This window comes from Myzus persicae, unplaced genomic scaffold (assembly GCF_001856785.1).
Source record: "Myzus persicae strain clone G006 unplaced genomic scaffold, MPER_G0061.0, whole genome shotgun sequence".
NCBI classification, from domain to species: domain Eukaryota; kingdom Metazoa; phylum Arthropoda; class Insecta; order Hemiptera; family Aphididae; genus Myzus; species Myzus persicae.
This window is the reverse complement of record NW_019103956.1, coordinates 38,599-59,753: the sequence shown is the minus strand read 5'-3', so window position 1 is coordinate 59,753 and position 21,155 is coordinate 38,599. Positions and strand designations below refer to the sequence as shown.

The following is a 21,155-nucleotide window of genomic DNA, read 5'->3' as shown; positions in this document are numbered from 1 at the left end:
GACTATAATATATCTTAGTACCTATCTTTCTACCCTACCCTGCGTCCCTGCATTACCGTGCGTACGAGTAATTGAGTAACCAAAAATCGCTCTCTATATTGTTACGCTTTCCATGCATCACTCATTGCTTGTCTAGTAGTAGTGTAGTACAAGGTTGATGGTTAAACTACAAAATATATTAAATGTTTTTAATTTAATCTATTCTAAGGTTAAACCAAATACTATAGATACACTGTGGAGCACTATATGTCACCAGCAAGTTTCTATACAGAGCTTCCTGTTTTTAAAATATAATATTTGGTTATTAAAATATATCTTTAATCGAGGGGCAAACCCAGTGAGCCTATATAAGCTAATTGAACCACATAAGAGAGTAAGCCATTCTCTTCTCTTTTCTTAAATAGGCTCCTTGTCGGTATTATATACAATTATTTGACTCTCGTATTACGTATTTACGTATAGGTACCTACTACGTTTTATCTTTTATAATACTATGGAAGTACTGAAAGGTACAAATTGGAATTTGTAATTTACAGTTTGTGACTAATACGGACTGAATGTTTGATCGGAATGAAAATAATAAATATATGGGGGGCACCGGGTAGCCATCATATGATAATTGATAATATAACTATTAGCGATGCATTTTTATTTTTATTTTTGGTAAACTACTTAATTCCCAAAAAAAATTGTTATAGTTTTATATTCGTCATGATTTTCTCTTTTTTATTTTTATGAATCATTCAAATATACTTATTAGTGTCCAATTTAATTCATTTAACAAAAAATAATAAATCGTTCCAATTGAATAAACTATAAAAGTATAAAATAATGATATCCGTAAAAATCGCCACACTAGAAACAGGGCCGAACTTCCGTCTAGGCAAACTAGGCCTAGGGGCCTAGCTGCCTAGGAGCCCTTGCTTTCCTTGGGCCCTCAGGGAAACACACACCAAAAAAAAAGGTATCACACTCATAAATTGATTAACCCGGAAAAGAGTTTGTATATAATATAGAATATTAATGAGAGGAAGTAATTTAGAAATTAATATTATTATGTTGTGTTTTAGTTTTATGGAACCGTATATAAACATAAATAAATATATTGCGTGGTGTTAACCAAAAGCCGAAAAGACAAAACATTTTTTTTTCGGTGCGAGCAATATTGTTATCGTCCGCTCGCCGGGGTATTTTTCATCCAGTCAAGACACTCAAGAGTCAAGACATCCCAATAATTCTTAAAATAGTGAATAATTATTATCGCGTCGCCCGCTCGCCAGCCCGCATGCAAAATCGGTTCAGCTGGTACACGGCGTTATCTTTATCATTACATAGAAAATTCGAAACCAATAGTCTACGATACATAAAATTATAAATAATTTGTTTTGAAAGCCAGGGGTACGATTATTAGTTATTACTTATTACGATTTAATTTTCATTTACACTCCGATCGTGTTGGTGTCAAGTGTCAACTGATAAATTACGTAAGTACAATAATATAGCTGTTCATAATATAAATCAGTAATAATTTATTCTCATATTACACCTACAAAACGATTTTAACTTTAAAAATTATACGATATATTTAAGTCTGCATGTTAGTTAAATATATCCAGTTCATCTTAGAGTTTATAGACTATAGTAGCAATATAAACTATTATAATATATTAATAAAATAATAAGATTATAGTAATCAATTTGTGTTTTATTTAAATTTTATTTTGTAAACACTGAATAATACTGATTATTTATAATTGATCGACCAAAATGACCACTATTATTTACAGAACAAAAAGCTCGTAGTGTACAAATTTGTTTATCATTTTTTTATAAATCTGTTCTTTTATGTTTAATTTATAAACATATATTTATTTTATAATTATGATAATGGTAGTGTATATAATATTTGTTTTATCTATTAGTATGTTGAATATATACAAATTAAAAGCAGTTTTTATTAATATATATTTAAAAGGGCCCTTCTTTAGTAGCTGCCTTGAGGCCCTGAGACCCTTAAGTTCAGCCCTGACTAGAAAAAAATCTCCTGTAGCATTATACTGGAAATTCACGGCAACGTTCTTTAGGAGTTCAGCCTCTCCCCCCTCCCCCCACACACACACTCACGTTGACGATGCAGAGTATACTCTTTTCGGGTGCGACAGATCACAGGTGGCGGAGACTAGAGACCAGGGGGTGAGCCATGCGCTAGAAGACATTCCGTGTGTTCCTAAACTTTTGTATATTGTTATCAAATCCATCGGGTTTCATTTCAGTCCATCCTTTAGAATAGCAGATTGCTGATAAGTCAATCGGCTTGATTACCTCCCCTCCAGCGGCTGACCAATCTGATGAATTTAGGAACACACGGATTATACAAGGTAATTTCGAGCTGGATGGTATTAATGATCTGATGCTACCAATAACGAAGAATAGAGCGTAGAACTTTCAATTATATTTACAAGAGTCTGCCTTAATGTTAGGAACGATACGGATACGAGAGGTAGGACAATCCTAATCGTAGTGTCCCCTCGTAGAACCGTGGTTCATTAAAAAAAAGAACGTAGTTCAGTAGGTACTAACCACAAATCGTGATGTAGAGAAGATATCTTCTCTATAACTCGGTACTAAGTCAAGTATGGACTAAGATAATATACTAGTCCGTAGTACTAACATATTAACACGGTCTCATGAGTACATTAAATGATTAAATGTGCCACCGTGCACATCAAACATTATAGTCCGTTTCATAAGTCACACCACAGACCACTATATATTACTAGTGTTTAGAATCATAAATATACTGGAAGTCTGGAAACCATGTCGACTATGCGGCATGGCTAAATGACATATTCCTAAATACACAGGAAATGAGGAAGTGGAAACAATCAAACAACTATAAAGTCTTAAAGATATAACCTAGAATAGTTGGCCAGATTTAATTTTAAGAAACCCGGGACACCAAAATGTATAAAAAAGAAATACATTTTTAATAATAATGGGAAATCATTGTGCAATTTTTCGTTAAAATGTCAGTCTTTTAGGTAGCATAGTCACTACGTAAAATAATGAACAATATAAAAATACGACACTATAAAGTATTTCGCTACTTCGCACTAGCATACTACTTGTATTGTCAGCAAATTACTGACTACTGTATAAACTATCCATTCTGTTTAATATATAATAATATTATTTTCGTAATCATAGTAGGTACTCAAAATTCCCGATTGAAAAGGTAGCAGGTTGGTTTAATTTAGAAAATGTTTATAACTGTGATTGTCTTACATTCAGACGATCGTTGACGACTAATTTACAATTAGATCATTAGGAATTAGGATTTGTTCAAAATAAAATCGATAACCGACTAGCCGAGTAAGTAAAATTATAAAACGATTTTATTTTCCGGGACCTTACAGTGCGAAAGTCCTAAGCCAGTACAAATCGGTGTCCCGAGAACCTTTGTCGGGACGTCGGGACATGGATTCCTAAACCAGTAACGTCCCGGGAAACCAGGGAAGAATGGCCACCCTAAGTTACTAGTCAGCATTAAATAATTTAATACATATTAATATATTATATCAGCTATTCAATACTTGAATATTTCGTTGCGACTCGCGGACTAAGTTTGCCGTTTCATTGTTTCCCAATGATTATGAACAAATCGCGGCCATATGGGTAGCAAATACTAGTAATGTAGTATGAAAATAGTTCATAATATTTATTATTTAATATATTATTTTGTTTATTTCACCAAGTGGGTTAGTTTTTTTTTTATAATTTGGTTTTATCAGTTTTTATTGTTATCACGTAGCCAATTATAGACTGCTAATTGATAATGTTTTACATTCAGATAGTACTATCTTAAATAATGATCCAGATATTATAAATGGTACCAAAGTACTACCTGTATTTTATAATACTTGTACGTTAGTTGTATTTTTTATATTATGTTCTAAATCTAAAATTAATATTTAAGTGTTCATAATTAATTTATATGAACATTCAAATATTTTTGCTATAGTATTTATGTCTTTTTTGTCACTTATATGTATATTACAAAAGAATTTAATAAAATATGTCTGTTGTGTCGTTTATGTCCAATTGCTAATTTTGCATGCCATCTTTCCACAACAGTTATGCAGTAAGTCTCTTCTATATTTAAAAAACATTCATCTACCATCTCTTAATTAGAAACAAACAATTTTCAGGCCCAAACATGAAGGATTACATTAATTATGTTAGACCTTTTGTGCACTTAAACCATGATAGTAAGTTACAAAAATTTACAATTTCTTACCTTGTAGTTACTATATAGTCTTTAATATTTTTTTTACTTTGTTCTTATACTTTAGCTAGATACAAGTCCTTTAATTTTAGCTTGCTTTCATATAATATACTGGCTCAAGAGTTGCTAGAAAAAAATGCATTTTTATATGATTGGTCTGATGCCCGTGTGTTGAACTGGGACTATCGAAGGCAACTTTTGTTAAACGAAATAAAACAATTTAATGCAGATGTAAGTATTGTACTATTGTCATATAATTAAAAGACATAGTTTTCATTTTTTGTTATATGTTAATATGGTATAATATATAAGTATACATAAACAATTAACATATTTTATTTTAGCAATGTACTGGTATTTCATACAAGTGGTTTGGGGGAAAGTCACTCAACCATACCGTGTAGCTTTATAATGTTTCTATATACATTATTATTAATTAAATTTAATATAAAATATAATTGCATATTCATAATAAATACTACTAGTAAGTTAAATGGTTACATTTTAATAAATTCATATTTTGCATTGTTGCCATAATATGTAGTTTAAATTGTTGATCCATTATCCATAACCTCTTAAGATAACTTCTTACCCGCACATGTTTTCTCTGTGTTACCAACACCTAATACAATCATTTTATGTCCAGAATTATGTAATTTATTTTAAAGTATTATTCTAGTAGTATAGTGAATTGTTCTATTGGCTACTATTATACCATTTAAAGGTAAAAATATTATTTAGAACCTAATGTAGTTTTCTTTTGAACCTGACATAAGAGGAATCCTTATAAGGAATGCTTTTCACTTAAACTTGCTTCAATATTTAAATTTCAAAATAATTCTATTTGAGACCCTAGTTAATATTCTTACCTTTAAATTTGACAATAAGACTATTCACTATAGCATTAAAAATAATTGAGTAAAATGGATTATTCTGAAAGTAAGATCTGTTATATTATGGATTATTGAGAAAAAGTACTCACATAAACTACTACATGAAAACATATTCATACTTAATGCAATATAAATAACTTTTATTTAATCATAGCTTATATTACACATTTTTTGTTCTAGATAATTTGTTTTCAAGAAGTTCAAGAATCTCATTTAAATTGGTTCTTTAAGAAATTATCAGATTTAGGTAAATTACCTTTTATGATAAATAAAAAAAAAAAACTGTTAAATATAATATAGATGCCAATGATAATAAATTATAAAATTGCTTTCTTTCTATTTAGGGTACAATGGTGTCTATAAAAAACGAACTCGTATTCATTGTGATGGTTGTGCTATCTATTACAGAAATGACAAGTTTATATTAAAAGAAAAGGTCACTGTAGAATACAATCAACCAGGAATAAATGTATTAGATCGAGATAATGTTGGTATTGTGTTGAGATTGTCACCACGGAAAAATGAAGCAGAAAATATAATTGTTTCAACTACACATATCTTGTACAACAAAAAAAGGCATGATATTAAGTTGGCACAAGTACATTTATTACTAGCTGAAATTGAGCGTGTTTCATATAAAGGGCACAAGAAGTAATTCAGATTCACATTATTTATTCATTTGTATTCTAATTTCTAATTTCTAATGATCACTATATTTTTAAATTTATTTCTTGCGTAGAGTTGGTGATCAGAATATTCCTGAATACCATCCAATAATATTGACTGGGGATTTCAACTTGGAACCTAATACTCCTGTTTATGATTTTTTAATCAATGGTGCTCTATTCTACAGTAATTTACAAAAACCAACGCTTTGGTCTCAAAATAATCAAAGTGGAAGATATAATATGGGAAATGAACTTATTCCAAAGAGTTTAGGCATCACTGAATCTAGTCAGCATTCGGACATTTTAGAGCTAAGAAAAAAAAATAATCACAAGCGACAAATTAATGATGGTCTTTATTCAAAGGTGACTTAAATAGATTAACCATATTTTCTTAACCACTAATAATACATAAATTTTTTTGGATTATGTCAGCTACATCATAGTGAAAGGAAAAATGAACAACTATTATCATTGTCTTCATCAGAATTCAAGTATTTAAATTTAATTATTATATATATTTAAATATTACAATAGTTTTAAATTTTAATAAATAAATTATTTTTTAGATTTGGGACTGGAAACGTGTATCATAATCTTAAGTTTTCTTCTGTATATAATAACAATAATAGCTGTTCTACATATCATGATCAATGGACTATTGTAGATTACATATTTTACACGTAAGATAATACATTTATGACAAGCATTATCCTTATATTTTATATTACTAAAACATCTAAAATAATTTATTAATTTTATTAATGGTTATAGCAATACAAATTTAAAACTGAGAACTTATATGAAGCTTCCAAATGTTACTGAATGCCAGCCAATATTAGCAATGCCAAACAGAGTATCTCCGTCCGATCATCTACCACTATATGCTAAATTTAGCTATCGAATAAAATAATACTTTTAGTATTTGATCTCCAATGTGTGATATTGTTTTTTATTTTTCAATAATATGTTTTAAGATTCCTTCATTGAGTACATAATTACTTATTCAAATTATCAAATCTAAATGTATGAAATTCAGTTTTAACAACTTCTTGAGTTATTTTTAATTACCAAAGATAGAAATTAAAAATTAATTTATTCGTTAAAAAGCATTCTTAAATAGCAGTTGTTGATAATAACTTATAATTGTATGCTCATGATTAATTGACAGAATATTTTATAATAAAGCTAAATAGGTGTTAAATTATAAGTTTTATAAGTGTGTTAATCACTTTGAAATCTAGAACCATCACAGTTCTTAATTTATTACTAAATGAGATTTTGGAAATAAAATATTTAAGTTTTTTTACTGATATTCATGACAGCATATATTTTTAATTTCATATTTATAGATAGTAGAATATCATGTTTGAGTATTTCAGTACTTCGGAGTCCAGATTTTTAGGTATTTAGGTTATCATTAAAATTAGCATATTATTCAATTTTATACGAATAAAAAATGGTGATGTTAAATACAGACAACAAGAAAAAAAAATTGTTGAAGTTTAAGAAATATTTAAATATCTAGTTTTTGTAGTCTATTTTGGAATATTTTATTAATTGTTTGAAAAAATACTTAGATATTTTGCTTTACAATTATCATTGTAATTTTAAGTATGAGACCTACCTTTTCAAATAGTTTTTTTCATAAATAATAAAGTAAAATAATAATTTTTTTTTTTTTTTTGCAATGCAAGTATTGTTATACTTACTATGTATCAATATTACCAAGTATAGTATAATAATTTGTAATTCTATAAAGAAAAAGTAACTTATTTGTTCATATATGCATGTATGTATTTTTATTGGTTATTTTTGCATATTATTCTAATATTTAAGGGAAAATAAGGAGATTATTTATATATTGTTTTAGAGAATTTGGAACTGGTTTGTTATAGCCCCACCATCCATATAACAATAAATACATCGTATAAATATAAAATAATTTATTGATATTAATCTAAAAATTTGATGTTAAGCATATTGATATAATATTTAGAAAATTAAAATTGAAAAATGGAATAATAATACTTTTAAAACAGTGATAAATTAAAAAATATTTGTTAAAAATGATGGTTTCTGTGATTCCCAAAGTTCTGCTATATCTTATAAGATGGTGTTAAACGGATCACTAATGTTTAGTATTAATCGCCACATAAATGTCGCCATGTAAGAGAAAAAATTTCTGTCAGTACCTCTACCTACGTTTTTTGTTACCCCATTAGGCCGGTTAGGTCTGGATGTCGGGACAAACCAGTATCTATATTTTTTAACCTAAAAATCTGGACTAGTCAGTAGTCATATCATATCTTTAAAATGTTTATAGTTTAGGTGAGCGGAGTAATGGACCAACATTTTGAGGGATAGTTCCCATTCCCATAAACATGATTTAAAAATTTGGGGAAGGAATATCAATTAACACATTAACAATTCATTATACTGTCGCAGTTATGTTAGGGTTACCCCGAAATTACCTCTACCGTTGATTATAAATAGTCTATTTATAATCAATGCCTCTACCAAGGTCTAACGTGGGACGGCAGTCCATAGCAATATATTTTGTGAAGGCTAAGCCATCCCTCCAATTTATGCACATGCTACTCCACTCTGCTCATTTTTATTTTTCACTTCATAATAATATAATCTGTAAGATTATAAAAATAAGTTGAGTGGTGATGACGGTGAGTTTTTTTTTATTAAAAATATAAATTCAATCTATACACAATACGCATAAAGTACAATATTTCTAGGCATAGATAGCGCAAGCTAGGAATATCTTGTAAAAAAAATAAAAAAAAAAATAGGTACAATAAGTAATTTTAGTCGAGTACATAACAAGAATTTACAAGATTGAGAGAACACTTAGTAAAATACTTTACCAATTTGTATGCATCAAAGTACAACTAAAAATTATTTAGCACTCAAGTATTATAATATGGACATAGGGGTAGTAGTAGATGGATCTAGGATAAAAAAGACGTGGGTTTATTTTTGTACAAAAACAATATACTCCAAATGTCGTGCTACAATGTACTATTATTTATTTTAAAATGTAATACAAATATACAATTAATATAATTTAAAAGGGTTATAGCTAAAAATAAGCGAAATATTTTGAAAATTAAACTATATAAAGAAAATACCTGAATACGTGTCTTTTTACGCGACACATTTTAATTCCCCCTAATAGTATATTATTATTAGTAGGCTATACTAAATTGCTACACTATATTGTCTGATCATTTTTCACTAATAATTGAACTAATCTTATCGCCGTATCTTAATCTTATTATCTATATATACCTAATTATTGGTGTTTTGGTATTCATATCATGTAGACAATAATTTGGAACATAAATGTCTGGATGGAAATCGAACAATATACTGTGTGATTGTGTCTATAATACATTAATATTATAGAAATATTATTATAGGTTGACAGAAATATAAGAACAATTATGTCTCCAGAGGCAACAAATTTGGTATATTATTTTGATACTACGTATGTCCATGGGTCTTACAGAATTGTTTAATATAATACGAATAATGATATCAGACTTCGAAATATTCCACCAGTCCACCACTGACCACTCTATCCACCATCAATATGGAATGTCCATCAAACTACCCTTGATAATGGCCATCGAACCAACAACCAAATCGAAGTGTGGAACCATCCGTTTTCCAAATTAGTAGGTTACAATCATCATCCTTCTATTTGGATGTTAATTTAAAAAATGAGGTTAGAGTTGTTTTCTGACAATACAAAGTTAGTCCAATTTGCAATAGGCAATTTAAATAACAAAAAAAAAACTTATTAAAACATGCAAGGAAAATATTTAAAATGTATAGGTAGTGATGGCTTAACACACCTGACCATAGATCAGAAAACTATACACCGGACTATAGATGAATATTTGACAGCTATTGCTTACACAACAAGGTTATTTTAATTTTTTTTTTTAAATATTATATTCTTAAATTGTAAAAAAATGTTTGGGTACAAAAATATATCCGGGTCTTTATTATCGGTGGTTTTTTTGCGGGTGGCTTTTTTTATCCGGTTACCGTAGTAGGTACTATTTTATAGTGACTATCTATTGATTATTTACAGTGAGTACTTAGGTAAGGTGAATTGTTTCTCAACCATTTCTAAATATTTTTGGTTACGATTTACCATAAGTTTTTTTTTAAATTATAGTAGATACCTTAGACCAACCAACTATAAAGATGAGAATAGAAATACAGTCGACTCTGGATAATTCGAAGTTGGTGGGACTTATGAAAGTCTTATAACTTATGAATATTATCGAGAGTTTGAATTGCTGAGTGGTTAAAAATATCAAGAGGGAATAAATATAATTCGATTTACTGAGTTAAGAAAAAAAAATTCGTACCTACCTAAAATAATAATTCGATAGTTATCACAAATAATAAGCTAATTTTATACACAATTGTAATGTAAATTAAAGATTATACAAAATTTATTTTTGTTGACGGCTAATGTTCCCTAAAATTTTAGTATGAATTACCTAGTGTACTTAAATGCATGGTTATTATTCGAATTACCTAGAGATTTTTAAGGGAACGACAGAACTAGCAATTACTTCAAATTACTGCAAGTTTCGATCATGGAAGTTTTGAATTATTGAGAGTTGATTGTGGATATGAATTTAATAATAGTACCCAAATTAAAAAAACTGTTTTAAAAAAATAAAAATGATTCCCAGATGTTATTTAAAATCTTAACACCTTTGATATACTGGATTAGTCGTAAAGCTTAATATTTAAAAGTAGGTACCCTAAATCTATAGGTACCGACATTTGTGAAAAATATTAATTGTTGCCGAAATGAGGAAATTACATTTTTTTCAACTCCCGGATTGTTTATGGCTATGATTTAGATAGGTAGAATAATAGCCTGACAGCCAGTATAGGTACGAAAATATAAAATTATTCATGATGCCATAGTCAATAAATAAAGTTTACTGCTAAAATTGTACTTCTAAACAATTTCGGTTGTGAGAGATTTGGAAATCCGGAGGACCCTGCACTCCAAGATATTGACTTGTATATATTATTATACATTAAATTAGGTTACGATATAGGTGTAGTGTAACTAGACTTTAAATTTAGAGGGGCTTCCGCCCTATGCCATTTTAATCTTCAGTGAATAAGGCTCTGCCTTTACATCCTCGCAAGACAGGTTTAAAAAATCGTTAAAAGTGTAAATCAATCAATATTTTATTTTCTTGTTATAGTATGTGTAATCATAAAAAAGTAGAAATGTGGAATGAGTTGGACATTAAATTATTAAAATATATTATTCTAGTGACAAATTCAAGTTTTGAATTTTCTTATGATAAAAGTGAAAATTAAAGAATTGATTTGGGTAACATAATAATAGTACACTATAGTCATTGTACACTTTAATAAGCCTCTACTCGGTATTGGAGTTCTTTTTTAATGTCTTATTTATTTAGAACATTCAATAAATATCTTTTAATAACAATAATAGACTACTAAAAGAATTGATTGTTAAAAATAGTTGGCTTTTTATAAATATTTATTCAACGCATTGTTGAAAATTTTCTTTCACTTTAGTTGCAGAAATCGTTTTCACTGAAAATAATAAATGTAGCATTTTATAATTATTTTGGATGAACAGATATTTGAACTACACTCTTTAGCCAAATTTAAATTTAAACAATTTTTACAAAATATAAAGTATTAATTACTATAATTTTCAAATGACCATAGTCTACATTATCTCTTAAACCTATTATCATGGACGATGGACCTATTATACCTTTAGGTGTATCGTTTGTACTTGCATTGTCAAATGAAATGAAATAACACAAAATGACTCATTCAAATATCACAATATATCACACGTCAACATTTTCAAAAAAGTCATCGACTCATGAGTGACATTAAAAAAAAATATTAATAATTTTTTGACATTATAGTAGATGTTATTGGATTTATTTGAATGTTGTTTGCCGGGAACGCGTAGTTTATCCTCCATGATTACACATCGTTGATTCCTTGGTGGTGGTAATCACACCAAAATATTGCCGACTTATCGTCTGTGCGTCTGTCTCTTTTTTTGCTGTTGTGTCGCCCAAATCAAAGGCTCAGTACTTTTTTTTGAATTAAAAAAGAATCCTTAGCTTTTCTATATTTCTCTTTTTTTTTAGCTTATATTTTTAAGTAGTATAGTTCATTTTGTTATTCGTTCTGTTAACAAAGTAAGTAAAACGTATTTACATTTTACGTGTTCGCTCGTCTAAAGTTACTGGTTAGCTGCACAAAACAACTCACGAGGTTTTTTAGGTTAAATTCTGTTAACAGGATGTCATCAATACTGGCATACTGCTGACTGCAAATCACCACTGAATAATTTTTCAAACGAATTTTTCTGTGTGTAATTTAGATTTCTTTGTGTTTGTAGTTCTATTTTGAATAATGGCTGACATCGAAGATACTCACTTTGATACCGGAGACTCTGGTGCTTCAACCACATACCCCATGCAATGTTCAGCTTTGCGAAAGAATGGTTTCGTTATGTTAAAAGTAATGCTTTACACCGCACAAACTATGTATTATTTACTATTTTCTTATATGTTAATTAATCCATTCGTTAATTATTTTAAATTAAAAAATTTGAACTCAAATTTTTTAATCAAATGTACGTATTAGTAAAATTAATTTTTACCTCATGTAGAATTTACATTGATACTTTCACTTAATCATGTATGCATCTGTTGCTTTTTATTTCAATGATAAATATTTATTTGAGTAAATTTAATATACTTACATGCATATTATATTTATAAGTAATTATTTAAGCATTCAACAATTTTTTGTAATTATTGTTGAACATTTGAAATTTAAACATTTTAATTTTCCTATGACATTATAACATAGTCATTAAAATGTTTTGAAGCTTATATATCTATTATTTGTATTTGTGCATATATGTTTATTAATATGAATTACATTTTTTTAAAGGCTCGCCCGTGCAAAATTGTGGATATGTCCACTTCAAAGACTGGTAAGCACGGACATGCTAAGGTCCATTTAGTTGGCCTAGATATATTTTCTGGTAAGAAATATGAAGATATATGTCCGTCAACTCACAATATGGATGTTCCATTTGTTAAACGTGAAGATTATCAGGTAATTAATTTACCAATGAAATATTAAATTGTTGTATACAAAAGTAAACCCTCCATGATCTTTTTTTCTATATATATATGATAGTTGGATAAAAAACTGGCAGAAAAGTAATCAGAGAAGCCACCTATTGATGGCACTTTCTACTATGTATGTTAATTTATTATTATTTTAGGAGATCATAACAATAATTATACTTTTTGTGTCAACAAGGAATTGATAATAATTTTTAAGGATAAGTTTTAAGTTAGTGAGTTTGAATACAATATTTGAATAAAATGGAATTGTTTAGAAGTGTTAAGCTTTTTCATAGTATCTCTTTGAAATGAGATTGTACCTCGGGTATAGACACTATCCCCATCAGAACCTTTCAACTAGAATGAAAAAATTCCAATGCACACAAGCTTGATGCCGACTAAGATTGCGAACAGAGAGAGTATACAGTTTTTTATTTTAAATTTATGTGTAATGTTAAATTTGTTATGTAGAGAGTGTATTTGTTATTTTCCTATGACAATGTTATGAAAAGATTGCATTTTATACGTCTTTGATTATTTTGCATCCTCCACCCTGTAACTTAGTTTTAATACTTATACTTAAAAATAAATAATCAATTTATACTCATAGCGAGACTTCAGATTATTCATAAATATAAACATCTATAAAGGGACAATTAAAATTTTTTTTTTGATTATGCTAAAATGTGCATCTATGTATAGATATAGTGAAGTTTAATGAGCTTTACCCAAAGTTATATGCTTTAAAATATTTTACAATCATACCTAAAAAGATATATAATTTTTTTATTTAGGTTTTAAATCTAAAATTTGAAGTATTTTACAGTTATTAATTAGAAATATATTAGTATGTTGTAAAGGAACTTAAATTTTGAACAATACATTATAAAATGTACTTATCTGTTTAAATTAGTTGACTGATATATCAGATGATGGCTATTTATGTTTGATGTCTGACAATGGTGATTTGCGTGAAGACTTGAAGATTCCTGAAGCTGAAATTGGTCAACAATTGAAAAATGAATACGATGCCGGAAAAGAGCTTTTGGTAAGGAAACAATAAATATGCATATGATCTATTCTATTTATTATTTACAATTATTAGCAAGTGATTTTCTAAGTATACATATAATAACAATATGCATTCTGTATTTTCAGTGTACTGTATTGAAATCCTGTGGCGAAGAATGTGTGATTGCCATTAAGACAAACACAGCTTTGGACAAATAATGCTCATAAATGACAAAACGTCATACGAGCAAAACATTTCTTTTAATATTTTTTTTTTTTTCTTAGTGGCTAAACAATTTTCAAATTCTCTTTTTAATAATTAAACCCTAGAAAAATGATAATTACTTGTAAACTGTTTTTAATAATGTAATTAAACAATCTATCAGTCTTCAGATTATTTACACTATAATAATTAAAAATATTATGGTATTTATATTAAGAGAAAATAAACATTGTTTTTACTTTTTAAAAAGTTGTTAAAGTATGAACTATGGGTTAAACCAGATTTTGAAATATAAATAACCAAGTCACTAATGTTAATTTATTGAATTCTAATTATGTTTCTTCATATTATTTTCCTTTTTCCCTTTTTTCTTTCCTAATGCAATAACTAAAAGATTTACTTTGTAAAAGTTAATAATCATTTTAAATTTTCCAACCAATAGTCTATACATTAGTACTAAGTATTTAATAACTAATAAGTTCACTTATTAAATATTAATTCAAGTATGTTTCTAAAAATGGATCGTTAATAAATTAAATATTGATAACTTTAATACTGTTCAGTATTTTTCAAAAAAACAACAATATTCATTACTATGAAACATTTTATTATGTATAAATAAAATAGAAATATATTATTTATTTTAATAATTGTTTAAAAGCTGGATTATATTAATAGAATAAAATGTTTTAAATCCAATAAGGCACCACTAATAAAAATTTCTTGAGGTGTTAAATTCATTATTTTTTTTTTAATTGAAAGCGTATTCACAATAAATTAATTTGAATAATATAGGTTTTATAACTGATAACACGTGTAGATTATTTTATGCAATTTAAATACTTTTAATGAGATTTAAGACTTCTGTTTGAAGGTAATTTATTATATAATCTAGCTATGACTTATAAGACAAGCATTTGGTATAATATAATGATACATATATAATTAGATAAGAATAAATTCATAAAAAATTTAACAAGTACTTATTATAATATCAAAATTTGTATATATAATATGTAATATGTACCTAAATTCATTATTTAAATACTCAAATTTTATTTTGCTGAAAGTTTTAAAAAAAATAAATCAATATTTTGTTAGAAAGGACTTGCATTTATATATAGATACGTGGTTACTAATATAATTACAATTTTTCTTGTTAACATAATTACATCAGCTATTATAATTTATATGAAATCTTGTACTTGTTTTACCTTTTTAAACAACTTATATTATAGGAGAAAATTCTTACATATTTTAGCTTAAAAATTGTTATTAAAGAAATTATTATTGGAAGTTTTCTTGTATCTTGTGGTACAAATTTTTTATAAAAACCTAAACGTTTTTAAATAATTATAAATAGAACTTTTTGATTTCTGTTGTATTTTTTTCATTCGTTTTCACAGTTGATTTGCATTAGCACTTAGCAGTATATATGTTCATCTGATCAGTTATCGTATTTATTTGTTCTTAATTATCTATTTGTATGACCAAATAGTTTTAAAAAATGTAATTATTATTGATGCCTACTACAATTTGAACCAATAATGAAGTACATAATACCTTTTATAGGTATTTAGTGACCAAAACTCCTTGTATGTGTGATAATTATTAAAAATAAGTAACAGTTTTGTTGGGGAGAAATGTTTTATTACAACTTTTTAAAATTAAGTACACTTATTTTATTTTTCGTATATATTATATACTTATATGTGGAAATCAGGGGTGGGTCTTATCCCATGGGCGTCCCCAGGCGTGTTTCTGGGGGAGGGAGAGGGCAAAGGTAATTAAAAATGGACATAATGATTAGTAGATAATATGTTTGAAAAAAAATCCAAATGGATTGAAAATTCCAGGGAGGGCAAGGTTCCCGTCTTGCCATCCCATAAGGACGCCCATTGCTTAGCCCCCCCACCCCACCAAAAAAATATAATAAATAGTGAAAACAATTTTTAGTTGTCCCTTGTGTAGGATTTACGAACTCCTTGCTCACATTGATGTTAAAAATGTAAGTATCTCCCTGAAAATTTAATTAATTTCCGACCATGGGTATATATAGTGGCTAATTTGGGTTCTTTTGCACTGTGAGCGTTAGCATTATGTGCAATGCGCCTGGTAGTTGGAAGGTGTAAGGATGACGTAGTATTGTATTATATAAATGATTTTTTTGTTTTCCGTGCTTACTGCTTAGTTATCGCCATGCTTCTAATATTTTTAACGTCGTCCTCCCACTTAATCTGTTAATATTTTATATTACGTGGTACACTGGTACGTCGGCTCCGTCCGGCCGATTGGCGATGACTGCCCTAACGGGACACGAATCACGAAATAATAAATTTAATAATTCCATATCTAAATATATTATAATATGCTGGGTAAAAATATTGTAATAATACTTTTAGTACGATAACCATAATGTCCTGTTTTTCGTACTTCATATTTTTAAACTTGCCTATACAAATTTTTACTTATTTATTACCTACTGGCTACTGGTATAATATGGTATTCATGGTGTTAAAGGCGAGTATATGTAGCCAGTTGTAATTATAATGGTTGTTGGCAGAATGATCGCACGTTCAGCTTATTTCAATGGGACTTAAAGCAATTCACAGGAGCGCAAATAACGAGAAGTCATAATCCATAGGACACTGGATGAAAAACCACAATTTGTGCTTATAGTTAGTTAATACTGACATAATTTGATGTATTACCTAAGTATATAATAAAATATAGCAATTGTTGCCTGTTGGACGTAGTTCATAGTTTAATTATTAAGCCTAAATCGCTTACTTACATATATAGTAAGGACACGTGTTTAAGGTTAAAACAGTGACGTTTTAAACTCATCAAACTCTTGACTGTTTTGGTCGAGAATAATCGAAAGTTTAAAGCTGAGAATACTCTCATCTATGCTCAGTCCAGGAATCTCGGTATTTAGTAGTTATCAAAATGAATTATATAAATTATAATTTAGAAACATAAAACGCTCCCAGCTGAGTGCTTACAGATAAGTCCTAGGTATATGTATACTATTCATTACTGTAGAACAGTTTATAACAATTTAACAGCCATCTAGATTTGTAGAAGTCACTATTACCAACATTTGATGAGTCAGTTGAAATGTTCATATTTTATACTCTTAGGCCGGTTGCATGAAAAATTATTAATTTAACGGCCCAATAAAATTTAATGGACCAATTATGGGCTACTAAATCATGTTTAAAGGATCCTTAGCTCACTATTGATATGTTAAATGTTTAGTGATTGTTAATGCAACTCAGCATTAATCTATAATAACTAGATCCATCTCTAGCTATTGATTTTTAGGTTTAACTTCACACTGCTCCCTAGGATAATTGTGCTTGTTCATCAAGTCAAGTTCTCATTCCCTACTGGAACTTGGAGTCGTATAGTCATACTTTAATAATTTATAGTATAATAATTCACCTCTTGTGGTTTTGGTGGATTTAAGGATTCAGTAATAAGTATACTATATGATTATAATATTTTAATGTGATTGGACCACAAAACATATTATGCCATCTAAGTATTTAATATTCATAAAATATTTAAAACTAGTGATTCTTAAGTTCTAGTTCATATACTTATTAGAAATGAATCGACACAAATACATAAAAATTAAATTAACAACCTAATGATTGTAAATGATAACATTTAATTATATTTTCAGTAATATGGGACACAGTTAAAGATTAATGAATTAATTTTAACTAAGGTACATCGGCTGTTAACAATAATGATATTAAACAGATTAATACAGTTTATTAATTATCATTAAACATGAAGAACAATTTTTTACTTTCTTTAATCAAAGTTAGTTAATTAATAGTTAACACAGGACAAGGAAAATAATGAAAGATAATATTCCTATTATTGTTCTAGTAAATTTGTTTTTTCCATCTATTAAAACTGTAATACACATGTGTTGCTTACAAAATTATTTCATATTTGTGAATACAAACATTATATAAATATAAAGGTGACATTTTTGAAATAAAAAAGTTAAATATATTAAACAATAGAAAAAAAAAAGTGTTAAAAAAAACATATTCAGGCGTCTTTGCCGTTTTCAACTGGCTGTTCAGTTTCCATTGGTTCTGTTTCTTTTTTCTCTTCTTCCTTGGGTGGAGGTGGTTCCACTTTGGGTGCAGGCTTTGGTTTGTATAAAACTTTGCTTACATTCTCTTCTATACTATGTTTCTCTCTAACAAACTCATCTAACTTGATCGGAATGTCTTTATATAAAGGAGATGCAGTTACTTTGACCGACTTTTCTTCCAACCAACTTTTAGCATTATTAAGGGTTTCGGCCAATTTTTCTACTTCAGCACTGTCTAAATGGTTAAACTGCTCACTTCCTTTATGAAATGCATCAATATCTCTCTCAGCTTTTGAAATTAATTGAACAGCTTGATCTTTTACGGATGGGAAAGTTGTGTATTCCACTTTACGTCTCTTGATTGGTTCACCAACCATTTTTAACAAATCCAATTTTTCGGTATAAATATTTTTAATACATTCTTCCCCTTCATCGTACAACCAAGCTTCCAGCTCTTCTAATTGTTGAACAATTTTTTGTCTGTCAGCATCTACAATATAAGGAGCTAAGTCTTCTTCACTAGATACTCGACTTCTCATGTCATAAATGTATTCTTCTAGGCTGTTACGGACATCAATTCTTTCCTTTTCTTGACGATCAGATGCTACCATTTTACCTTCTTGTTCAATATAGTTATTTAAATCCATGGTCGAATAACCGTGAGTCAATGATTCAATACGTAAATCAATGGTCTTTGTTACAGATTTTTTCTTTTCTTCTTTCTTCTCTTCAGGTTCTGTTGGCTGGGGTTCACTTTCATTTGATTCCATCGGTTCAGAAGGTGGAGTTTCTTCAACTAATTCAGCCTTCTCTAAAAGTGTGGCACTACTTATGCTGAATATGCCATGTAAATTAATCCTGGCTTTAACTTTGACTTTTTGGCTTGCCCCGTCTGCTGTTGGTTTGACATCACGAACTGTGAATTGACCAATGTAACTATCTGCATAAGGAATAGGACCGGAATAATGAGCTTTGACAGTAAATGGAGCTAATCTGTAAAATGACAGCATTTTTGAAAATGGAACAGCATGATTTTTAGGGAATACTTCAGCACGGCCATCATCTGAGTTGTCTGATGGATCCCAGAGGAGTTCAATGGGAAAACTTTGAATATCGGTCACACTGAAATCTCTTACTCTTACAGCTGGTGACAGCATTGCACATTGTAAAGCACATCCTCGTGCCACAGCCTCATCTTGATTCAAAGTAGTGCTAGGTGTCTTGCCGAAAATTTTTTCTATTAAGTTCTTAATATAAGGAATACGACTGGAACCGCCAACAATTTCTACAGAATAAATGTCATCTTTACTTAGCTTGGAATCCTTAAGGCACTGATCTAATGTGACCTCAACTCTATTGAATAAATACATGGCTAATTCTTCAAATTCTGCTCTTTTAATATCTGCATGCACATCTTTGTCATCCATGAAACACTCAATGTTCATTGGCAACTTGGTGGAATTAGCTGACATTTGTTTCTTTATTTTTTCAACTTCAGTCAACAATCTCAAAAACGCTCTGGCATTGGTTCTAGGATCAATGTTATAACGGGTCTTGAAGTCTTTGCTGAAGTGCTCAGCTAAAATGAAATCAAATTCTCTACCGCCCAATTGAGAGTCAAACGTACTGGCCAACATCTTCAGTTTGCCTTTGTTGAATGCACAGATGAAAACTTGAAGGGAAGTATAACCACAGTCAACGAATACAACGTTCCGCGGCTTTTCTTCGGGGTTAGGCAGGTCTTGTTTGTAGATACCATAGGACAGTGCTGTGGCGGAGGTCTCGTTGAACATGCGCAGGACATTGAGTCCAGCGATGGACGCCGAGTCGAGCAGTGCCTTGCGCTCGGCGTTTGTGAAATAAGAAGGAACTGAAATAACACAATCATTTACCTTTGTCTTGAGAGTTATCTCGGATATCTCTTTGAGTTTGGTCAGCAACATGCCCGTGATCTGCTCCACGCTAAACGTTTGTTGTTCATTGAGGTAGTTGACGTTGATACCAATCTTGTTGTTGTCACCCTTGACCACACCAAAATTCAGGTGTTTGAGCTCCTGTTTGACGAACGGATCGTCGATGGACCGGCCCAGCAATCGCTTGAAGCCGTGCACCGTGTTCTTCATGTTGGTGACCATTTGATTTTTGGCGGCCACTCCGATGATGCGGTTCCTGGGACTGAAGGCCACGCATGATGGCGTGGCCCGCAGGCTATAATCGTTGGCGATCGTTTCGATGCCACCGGCCCGAGCAACGGCCACATAACACGATTCGTTCCCGAAGTCTATACCTATTACGGACATTGCGGCCATTGACGTGAGGAAACGGTATGGTAAAGAATAATCACGTGGATTTGTTGATCGGTGGGTGTGAGCGTGCCGTGGACGAGAAATAAAAAAATGATCGGCTTTTGTGCGGTAATCGGAACGCGGTCAAAAGATGATTTGATTGATAACCTAGTATAGTATACAGACTTATTGCTTGGCACTGCACACGCGATTCGGAGAGCCGGCAAATGTGAATCGATCGAGGGAATATTCTAGAACGTTCGACTCGTCGGATGACAAACAGTTTTGTGCCGGGTGGAGGGGACGATCGGGCGGCTTAGGGTGATCCGCCGCAGGGAGGCAAACGTCCCGCCAATGGTTAACGAAAAAAAAATTTACGCGACAATTATTTTTTGACAAAATAAAGTAAATCATTTTGTTTCAAAATCGTCGAATTTTAATTGATTTATTTTCAAAAAATTTTAAGTATCTAATTTT

The 21,155-nt window shown here is 29.7% G+C and overlaps 3 protein-coding genes across 4 annotated transcripts; 2 read left to right on the top strand and 1 right to left on the bottom strand.

Moving 5' to 3' along the window:
* Window positions 1-3,849: 3,849 nt before the first annotated feature.
* LOC111036902 (protein angel homolog 2) lies at window positions 3,850-6,779 on the top strand. Of its 2 annotated transcripts, none has more exons than XM_022319176.1 (9): window positions 3,850-4,141; window positions 4,192-4,268; window positions 4,353-4,516; window positions 5,359-5,425; window positions 5,523-5,829; window positions 5,918-6,209; window positions 6,279-6,337; window positions 6,413-6,526; window positions 6,618-6,779. In XM_022319176.1, the coding sequence occupies exons 1-9, from the start codon at window positions 4,047-4,049 to the stop codon at window positions 6,754-6,756; spliced, it is 1,314 nt and encodes a 437-aa protein (XP_022174868.1). In that variant the 5' UTR covers window positions 3,850-4,046; the 3' UTR covers window positions 6,757-6,779. The 2 variants fall into 2 exon arrangements, with proteins under 2 accessions (XP_022174868.1, XP_022174867.1); XM_022319175.1 differs by having other exon boundaries at window positions 3,877-4,141; window positions 4,209-4,268.
* A 5,147-nt stretch (window positions 6,780-11,926) lies between these two features.
* Window positions 11,927-14,590, top strand: LOC111036890 (eukaryotic translation initiation factor 5A). Its single transcript, XM_022319155.1, has 5 exons — window positions 11,927-12,094; window positions 12,298-12,419; window positions 12,858-13,025; window positions 13,953-14,087; window positions 14,198-14,590. The coding sequence occupies exons 2-5, from the start codon at window positions 12,312-12,314 to the stop codon at window positions 14,267-14,269; spliced, it is 483 nt and encodes a 160-aa protein (XP_022174847.1). The 5' UTR covers window positions 11,927-12,094; window positions 12,298-12,311; the 3' UTR covers window positions 14,270-14,590.
* A 3,574-nt stretch (window positions 14,591-18,164) lies between these two features.
* On the bottom strand, window positions 18,165-20,955 carry LOC111036884 (heat shock 70 kDa protein 4). The gene has a single exon (XM_022319146.1). The coding sequence runs from the start codon at window positions 20,700-20,702 to the stop codon at window positions 18,345-18,347; it is 2,358 nt and encodes a 785-aa protein (XP_022174838.1). The 5' UTR covers window positions 20,703-20,955; the 3' UTR covers window positions 18,165-18,344.
* Window positions 20,956-21,155: the final 200 nt, after the last annotated feature.